The sequence below is a fragment of the Lolium rigidum genome, chromosome 1, assembly GCF_022539505.1.
Source record: "Lolium rigidum isolate FL_2022 chromosome 1, APGP_CSIRO_Lrig_0.1, whole genome shotgun sequence".
Classification (NCBI taxonomy): Eukaryota; Viridiplantae; Streptophyta; class Magnoliopsida; order Poales; family Poaceae; genus Lolium; species Lolium rigidum.
The window spans coordinates 270558984-270569082 of record NC_061508.1 but is presented as its reverse complement, the minus strand read 5'-3'; the positions used below and the strand labels follow the sequence as shown (position 1 = coordinate 270569082).

General features: G+C 43.2%; 1 protein-coding gene across 1 annotated transcript; it reads right to left on the bottom strand.

Moving 5' to 3' along the window:
- Window positions 1–236: 236 nt before the first annotated feature.
- On the bottom strand, window positions 237–4717 carry LOC124683696. Its single transcript, XM_047218162.1, has 3 exons — window positions 4614–4717; window positions 601–764; window positions 237–514 (listed from the first exon to the last, which is right to left on the bottom strand). Exons 2-3 carry the CDS (start codon window positions 751–753, stop codon window positions 353–355), a joined length of 315 nt encoding a protein of 104 aa, XP_047074118.1. The 5' UTR covers window positions 754–764; window positions 4614–4717; the 3' UTR covers window positions 237–352.
- Window positions 4718–10099: the final 5382 nt, after the last annotated feature.

The window sequence follows — 10099 nt, the reverse complement described above, 5'->3', positions numbered from 1 at the left end:
TTTTTTCAAAAACCGAGTGTGTCCACTCATGAAATCAGTATAAAGAGATTTAATAGAAAACTTCCGAGAAGTTGTTAAATTCCAGCAAAAACTATCCGGCTGATCATTAAGTTGTATCTCCATCAAACGTTCCACTAAAGGCTCCTCTGCCTGATTAATGTTATTCTCTTTATTTTCAGATCGGTCTGATGATTCAAGCTCTGGATGATCAGATGCCTTAGTAACAGATTCTTACGGTTTGGAACGTGTGGTGCTGCTGCCGCTGGCCTGAGGAGAGAGCTGATAGGTGGAATAATACAACAATACTAGATGGTCCGCGCGCGTCTTGCCGCGCCGTCATCCGTTGTTTCAGTTAGATTAGGTGGCGTGGTTGATCCGACGTTTTGCGCGTGGGGTTTGGCCTTGTGACCAGGCTGGTTTCAAAGTGCTGAAAGTAGTACACATGCCCCTCTTTCAGCAGTGGCTGAAACTTTGGGATCTGTGGCTTGGGCACATAAGCATGAATGCCGTCGCCCTGCAAGTAGATAAAATATGCTAGTAAAGACACGAAGCACAAAAAAGTTGCAGTTTAAAAAATACATAGAAGTTAAATGCAATTACCTTCTCATCAACCAGAACCATGTGAAGTCGAACAAGTTCACCATTCTTGTTCTCATCACAGTGCTCCCACAAACGCGCGATCCTAGTACGAATCTTCCACTTCTGAGAACCCTCATCCACCTCCTTCAGAAGAGAGTAGCCCGACGCAGCCATCTCAAAAAAAGCTGAGGAAAAAACAGTCAGGACCAAATTCACCAAAAGCATAACAAACAGCGCAAGGCAAAAACACAGTAGGACAACCGTCAAAGGGGCATCAAGAAAACACGGTGACACAATGGAAAGCAACCAGAATCGAGCACATAGCGCGACCAACGTCAGGTAAGAAGAAGCACTGCCCAAACAGTCCAAATACAGAGCATAAGATGCTCACGTATAAGCAGACACCAAAGGAAGAAAATATTTATATTTGAGGCAATCAAAAACAACCCATGTACAACCAGACACCAAAGGAAGAAAACATCTATGGCAAACACAAACACCAGGATCAGACATAAGCAAACGGAACATGACAGAAAGCCACTATAATTGTATACAACAACAATCATTCAGAAAGCAATCTATCTTCAATGGCGTCGAGGACTTCCTTGTATACTATGTTCTTTGTTATTGCGGCACACGATGCATCTTCAGAATCAACTAAAATGCTGAGTCCATTCGGCGATGTAAACACGCGAAACAGCCACATACAGATGACCATGCGAGAAAACAGGGCCTTTCAGATAGAGGCCAACTTTCTGCAATGTCTGCCCTTGGCTCTTGTTGATTGTCATGGCATACCAAACTCTCACAGGAAACTGCCTACGCTGCATAACAAAAGGCCACCGAGGATTCGAAGCGTTGAGAACAATCCGCGGAATACAAACTGACTCCCCTGCCGCCAGGCCAGTCAAAACAGTGGCCTCCAGGACAAACTCAGACACCTTTGTTGTCAACAACCTAGTGCCATTGCAGAGACCAAGCGACTGATTCAAATTGCGCAGCAAAATGACTGGAACACCCACTTTCAGAAGCAAACGATGGCGCGGATAATTGGGCACCGAAATAGCATTCAAAACCTCAGTTGGATAATCCTGATGTATATTCGGAATCTGCTCCGAACAAGGTGCAATCCTATCAGCACTGAGGCACTCTCTCAAATCGCCAGGAACAAGCGCCATAACATGCTCATTAATCTTGTCAACAACTATATTCGTCGGACACACAATGGCCCTGTCGGCCAAATATGCAGGGCTTCTGTAACTATCTCCAAAGTCTCCTGCACTATAGCGGCCACTTTATCTCCTTCGGCCTGAATCAAAAACCTAGAGGGCAGACGTATCCAGATTGATTCAGACTCGCCAGCACGCTTCTCCGTAGGCACAGACCCATCACCAACAGCCACTACCCATTTCGCAAATTTGTCAAGGGAAGCCCTCTCACCGTCAGATAAGCCAGCAGATTGCAACCTCATGTTTTCCTTCAAGGCAAGGACCTTCACATGAGGCCACAGCGGCGAACTACAAAGGGCTGCATCGACAACTTCCGGCCTAGATGCGCCTGGAATAACATGCAAAATTTGTCTAAAGTCACCACCAAGCACAACCGGAAGGCCGCCAAATAGGAAATCAGCATTCCCCGGCGTCTGCTCAGTAAGCACATCCCTCAGTGAATGGTCCAAACACTCAAAACACCTCCTGTGCGTCATTGGCGCCTCATCCCATAAAACCAAAGCGGTCTGCTTAATAAGATCGGCCAGCATCGTCCCCCTCCCAATGCTACAGAGCGACCTATCATCAATGTTTTCCACTGGAATATGGAAACGCGAATGAGCAGTACACCCACCAGGCAAAAGCAAAGCGGCGACACCCGAAGACGCAACAGCAAGTACTATCTTTCCCTGCGATCTAAGCCTGGCAAGGATAGTTTTCCACAGGAAAGTTTTCCCCGTCCCTCCATATCCAGAGACAAAAAAACATCCAGGCTCTCGCTTCTCAACTGACTCCATGATAGCGCTGTATACACCTCGCTGCCCAGCATTCAGCCTCAAATGCGTGGCCTCCCACTGTACAGCCAAAGCAGCAGTGTCATAGCAGGTCTCCTCATACACCAAGCGATTTAAAATCGCCGCACCAGAGGAAGAAACCACAGGCGGCAAGTTACATGAAGCTATCGACCCGCCGCTGCTACTGAAAAGGGCACCCAACTCTTTCAGGAGCCTAGAACGCAAAATACTGTCGGGCACAACATAATCATGTTTTTCTAACGCATTCCTTATGGCCACCACGATGTCGTCCGTCATATACTTCCAGTAGCTCTCAAACAGAGCCGCAGCATTTCCAACATCACAGAACATGAGAACCGTCACAAAAAGGTTTCTGAGCTGATGAGAAGTAGCCCAGACAACACTCTCATCAAACACACGAGACCACTCCTTATCGTCGCCCAGCAACCCGCGTGGGCAGCAAGCCTCACGGAATGTCGCATACAAAACACCCCCTACAGAACGCAAATCCTCAAAGCCGCGTGCACCCCGGACCGACATCAGCAACATCCTCAAATAAAAAAGCTCGCCAGTTGTAGGGCTGACATAGCGAATCCTACCAAGCTTATCACCACGAGTCCTTTTCACCCAGGACTTTTTCTCAGAATACCAGGTGAATCTAGAAGGGAACTCACAGTACGTGAGGCCGCGTGCATGCACATTGGTCCTATTCATCGCGAACCATTCCGTAAGCATGCTCTTACGGACATTCTGACGGCTAACCACATCGTCAAGGCGTGCGTCTTCTGGATATGTTACCCTATTCATACCGGGAAGATGGATCTCGAGCCGCTCCACAGATGGAAAACGCACATGCGTGTCGTAAGAAAAAAGCCTCCACATAGCCTCGCAAGAAGACAGGTACCGGCAATTGAGATACTCATTAACCTCGTCTACACCTTTTGGCACAGAAGAATGACCATCAACAGAAGAGGAACAGGTACCAGAAGGCTGATGATTAACAGCAGCAGAACGGGACAAAGAAGGGCGACTATCAGCCTACATTAGAGGAAAGAACCGCAATCTAAACATACACACTACACAAAAAGAACACATATGCAACCTACATTACAACAAAAACTTTACAAGTAGCACTACGGCATCTTAGATCGAAAGCATCGACCCAGCGTAAAAGGAAGAAACTATCAAGGAGAACTGCAATTGCACAACCTCAGAAGACCATATTTAGACTGTGGCACACACGTATAACAAATAGAACCTGCAATGTACTGTCTAGATCAAAGGCCTCATACACATAAAACTAAGTATCTACCATGAATTAATCCGAGAATCAAAAGGAAATTTCCTCAGACTTACCCCTAGAGGAAAAAACCACAATATAAACACTGCACACTACCAAAGAACACATATGCAGCCTACATTAAGACATCAACTTCACAAGTAGCACTACAGGATCTTAGCTCAAAAGCATCGACCTAAGCACACCGTATAGCATAATAGAAACACTGACCATTAGAAAATAAGGGCAAATAAGAACGCAGCTCTAATATGACAGAAAAACGTAGGAAAACAACCCACCCGAAATACAACAAAGAAAGATTGAATCTTGACAGTAAACCCGTGCTAGGTAAAACAGAACATAAACCTACGGTAGAACAATTTATATCACTGCAATCCATACAGAATATCTAAACCTGAATGTCAAACATGTAATAGGCAAAATTGATCCAGGATGAAGCAACCATGAACCACCACAATCAGACGACATGGATCTGCAACCCTACTACTAAATGCAGTGCTCACAACGCGGACGGCAAGAACTGCAGACAAGTACCACACGAAAACGCTGAATCTACAGCAAGCACGAACTAAACGAGCGCAGACCAGCCCAATCCCCAAGAAACGGATCCACACACAAACATCACCGATCCAAAACACAAAGTTAACAGAAGATAAATCTACACAGAATAAACCTGAATCTTAGAAACCATACACTAAATCGCGCCACAGATAGAGAAATAGGGAACCATACCAGGGAGAAGAAACGGCCTCGACGGAGAACGCGGGCGGCCACCGCGGCGCCACCCAAGCCGACGCACCCCTGGAGAGCAGGCACCTCGGCAACCCCCACCCGCACACAACGCCGGCGCCTCGACGGAGAACGCGGGCGGCCACCGCGGCGCCACCCAAGCCGACGCACCCCCGGAGAGCAGGCACCTCCGCAACCCCCACCCGCACACAACGCCGCAGCTCCAAGAACGAAAACAAGAAATCGAGCGACTCCAAACACCCGCACGGCCGAAGAAAAGAAGAAGAAGAAGAGAGGACTACAGAAGGCCCGGTCAAAGGAACAGAAACCGACTTCAGCGAGGCTCTCTGGCTCGTACACGTGACGCCGAACCGCATCAAACGCCGAGTCGCAACGACACGCCAGCACGCGGGTAGGACCCACGAAAGCAACGCGCGGCTCTCCCAGAAACGCGCGCGACCCTGGGAGCTTAGTGCTCTTCTAAGATACGCTTTAGCTTCTCTGGATCAAGTTAGTCACAGTGACTCTTCCGCATCATTTGGTTCCAATATGTGCATGCGTGTGTAGGTCTTGATGCATTTTCTAGGAGCAAAAGGTTTAATAATTTCTACTCGCTGCCAGAAAATAGCATTACTTTTCCCCAAAAAAATATGTACTACGCTCTCCGTCCCAAACTCAACTTTGTCTAGATACATTAGTGTCGTCTTAGATACATTTGTATCTAAGAAAACCGAGTCAGTCAATCTGGGACAGAGGGAATATATTTAATTGTCAGCGTTTGTATCCGTGTGTGGTTTTCAAAAATGAGTTGATGATATGAAAATGCACCGAGTGGTTGATGAAGCCTTTCTTCCATGTTTTCAGTTTGCATCTACAACTTTCACTTTTATCTAGATTTAAGTAGTATAGTTTTTTACTTTGAGTCTAGATGTGCACTCCATCAAAGATATATATGTTTTCAATTGATTACTTTTTTCAATAGAATGTGGTAGGAGAAGCAACTACAATATTTTTTTTAATTAATAATAAGAACCCAAATGTGCATCCGCTAGGACTTGAACATTGGTGGCTGGCTGTACCCCACTTACCTAACCAAGTTAGCTAGACCCATTTATTTTATGTAGCATGCCGTGATTTTGTGCCAAGCTACATTGGTGTGCAATTCCTAAATAAAGACTCGAATGTATATTGTGTAGCATGCCGTGATTTTGTACTGTGCTACACAGGCTTGCAATTCCTTACAGGTGATTTGAAGAACAAGTTTAGATTTTTTTTTAGCAGCATATGATCATTATTTTTGTAGGAGCGGAATAAAGATGAAATTACACACCTAAATATTAGACCTTTGCAACTATGGCGTACAACGTTGCATCTTCCACTTAAGTTTATTTCAAAGTAGAATTTGGGTAACTGCACTTACATATTATGAGCCCATCATTCTCAGTTCTAGATTATTTAGTCAGTCATGTATCTCTGTTTGTGTATGGCAACATTGTAATGTACATCCATTTGTCCAGATATTTATGTTGTACATCTCAAATATTAGTGTAAGAAAATTAATAACAAGTTTTGAAATGTTTACATTAATACAGTTTGGTAGAGAATTTTAGTTCTCATCTGCATGATTATTTTTGTAGTTGTAGTTGATGATGGTGAAAATTGTACCTCATAACATGCAATAAGGAAAGTAGAGAGGAGCTGTCAAAAGTCTAGAATAATTCATTGTTATGAGGTACTCTCCCTTCCTTTGATGTTAATCCATATATTTTTGTGTGAATATATGTGCATGTATATATTATTTGGTAAAATATGGATTCCATTAATTATTTTAGATGGGCATAAAATGTAGGAGTTAATGTCGCAGGAAGATGACCATTTTGGTGGCTTGATCGTGGAATAAGAAAGTTTCATTTTGATTCTACGTGTATATTTGTGTTTTTGTGTTTTTTCTAACATAACTAAAAGGTAGGAAGAAATATATTCTATGTCTCTATATCACTAGACAGAACTGAATGCAAAATTAGTGATAGAGGTACATGCTACACAAAGTACATGAAAAAAATATAATAAAATAAACAATACATATATCATAATTAATTATGCGTGAACTGTTAAAATACTTTAAGTTGGATTACATCATTCTGATTTCATATCCACTAACAAAGGTGAAACTTAACTTCACACAATGGTTTACAATGTAACTACTTTTTATTCTATTTTAGGGAAATCATGTTTTTAACTTTAACTATCAACTTATTTTTAGGTCGTCCATTGCTCCAAGAAAACATGACACCCTGAGTTTATGATTGAAAAATTATACACTCCATAAATTATGATTTTACTGAAAATAAAATGTGCAATTAAAAGCTGCCCACGCATGTGCGCGGGCCACCGTGCTAGTTTAATATTAAATACAATAATTAATCAAGAATATAAACATTACATAAATCAAAAGCTCATAAGCAAAACTTGAGCTTTATTGATATCACAACACAATATACATTGTCTTTACAAAATTCTTGATACAAGAATTGATGAACAATAAACAGAAATGGAAAAAGGAAGATTACAATATTGTCCTAAACTAAAACCTAGACTAAATGACTTGAAGAATATCTTCATGGTCATATTCACCTTCAAAAAAAAAACCTGCAAAACAACGCAAAGACACTAGCCAGTGGGTTAAGAAACTAGCAATATACAGTTTGGTCAGTTAAGAAATTAGCAATGTACAGTTTGGTCAGTTAACCAAGTGTCATTGACACTTGTGTCTGTCCAAAGGTTTGGACAGTATCAAGATAAGGGCACCAGCAGACCAAACCTGAGCACTTCAGGGGCTCAAGTTTCACCACAACACCTGTTGGTGCAATGCATCAACAGCACAACACCACAGATGAGTCAGTGGACATGCCATGGTAAGGTGTCCAGGCCAGAAGAGAACCACAGCAGTAATAAATAGGCAGAAACCCTACAAACCATGCCCTGTCGACCAAAGCAACATTCAGCAAGCCATATCCAAGAACAACATCAAGTGTTCTTCACTGTTCTTGCTCAAGAACAGCACCAACACACACAACCACTCAGCCACCAGAAATCATGGTGACCTAAGAAGATCAACCAAGACTAGAAGTGAAGGGCTGTGACACAAACCACAAGTCTGCATCAACACAAAATCTCACTCTAGGAGCTGGAACAAGGTATACCTAGTTCCTGGAGAGGATCCAATGGATCCAATCCATAAATCATTCATGACATAGTCATGGGATTGAGCAGATGCTCAAAAGTGTAAATCATCACTTGGTTTTCACCAAGGATCACTGCTAGTCTTGAAAGCCACTAAAACAGAAACCATCCAGATACAAATCATGTACACAGAAGCTACCAAACATGCACAGATGCACACACTAGCTAGATCTCATGCACACATAGCACCAGTAGATGTATTGCAAGGATTAGCAGCTAATAAAGACTACACAGAAAATCCTAAGCACATAACTATCAGGAAACCCTAGATTTCTTCACAGGAAAGCATATTGGCATTCATATTTATTATGATCTCCAAATATGCAAGCAAAGATGAGTAGCCAACAAGATCCAACCAACCATGTGAGCAACCAGTCAGTAGCAAGGCTACTGAGGTCACATCAAACTTAGCACCATTCTTAGCAAAGCCAGATACAAAGCATCATTATCCAGAGATGGATTCAGATTTCATTTGCTTGTCAAATAATCATGAACAACAAATTCATATAAAGCAAGTCAAGTAATCATCACTGCATAAGCAGTTCATCATAAATTAATTTATTCAAGCAAGAATACATAACAGATTCATGCCATATATTGACGACGACAGCACACTGTGGGGCACACTAGCTCTTGTCACTGCATCATAGCTACTGGATCAAGTCCAATAAGCTAGTGAGAGCAGGAGCACACATACACAGAGGCAATAGCATGCTTGAGCATCAGCATCAGTAAGAAAATGATTCACTTAGCCACAGAATTAATCAGCAACCAAGCACTGACATTTAATTGATCAAATGGATCAATTGAATCAAGTCAAGCCACACAGATAGACTAGCCAACAAGTAATGGTTGATCCAATGGATCATTGGATTACACAGGAGGCACAGAAGAACCTCACAAGCATCACTGGCATTCACAAGTGTCCCAGATGCATAGTAGTACACCTAGACAAGCAAGTATAATATGGCAGTAAGCAAGCAACACATGGCATGCACAGCAAGCAACACACACAGGCCAGTATCGGAGATTGGTGAATTGGCCAGGGATTGCAGAAAATGGAAGCACAGGTAGTTTAAGGAGTAGTAGCAAGGCTCTGCATGATCACAGGATCATCAGAGAGCAGTAGAGCAAGAGGAAGAAGACGCACAGAAGAATGGGAGGCGCACAGGCATGGAGAGGAGAAGGAGAAGGAGGAGCAGAGACTTACACACGCCTGGTGGCAGAGGCTATGGCATGGCGAGGCAGTGCTCGCGCGGCCATAGCAGCTGCAAAGCCAGGGAAGTCATCGGCGTTACGCCGACGAACACCACCACAGCAGCACGGCACGGAGACGACTGCACAGGTACTGCAAGCAGCGCCCGCGCCAGGTTGTTCTCGGAGGCGCACACGTCGATGGCGAGGATGAGAGCTCGTCGGAGAAACCCAATCGCCCGAGGCGATTCTCCACGAGATCATAGAGGAGGCGATTCGCCAGGAGAGGAAGCAATCGGAGAAACCACGCGGACAGATCGATAGATCGTCTCGCGGCGGTCCAGATCAGGTAGGTGGCGAGGTTAGGGAAGCAAGGAGGCGGCCGGAGCACGGCGGCGGCCATGGCAGCGACGCCATCGCCTCGCGCATCGCCAGAGGGTTAGGGTTAGGTCGAGCGAGTGAGAGAGACGAGTGAGTGAGTGAGGTGGGCCCCTCGGCACCACCGACCCGTTATGGGGCACGCCTTAGTGGGCTGTCCCATGGGCTTTAGTTAATGGGCTGGCCCAATAGGGGCCAGGGGTATTCTGGTCATTTCACAATTAAGAAAATAGCCAGAATTTCACCAATTTTTAGTAAATAAAATACAACTCTAAAAATCTATTAAAAATTGCATTTGTGAATGAAAAAAATTATTCTTAACAAGAATAAAATATGTAATAGAATTTAAGAAACAAATTTATGAATTTGATGAATGTAAGATAAAAACTTGGAATTTCAAACTATTATTTCCTTGTATTTAAAAATCAAGGAAAAATCCCAAATAAGTTCAAATACTTATTTGTAAACATTTCAAAATGAAATTCTATTATTCCAAGTCATTTTTATTCAAGAAAGGTATTCTCCAAAGGAAAATATCCTATTACTCTTATTCCAAAAATATAGAGGCAACTCTATTATTTTAAAACATTTTTGGAATGAATAATGAATCACCAAGGTAAAGTAGTTTTACTTTGAATCATTTTACTTTATGAGAATTAAAGTGGTTTACACAT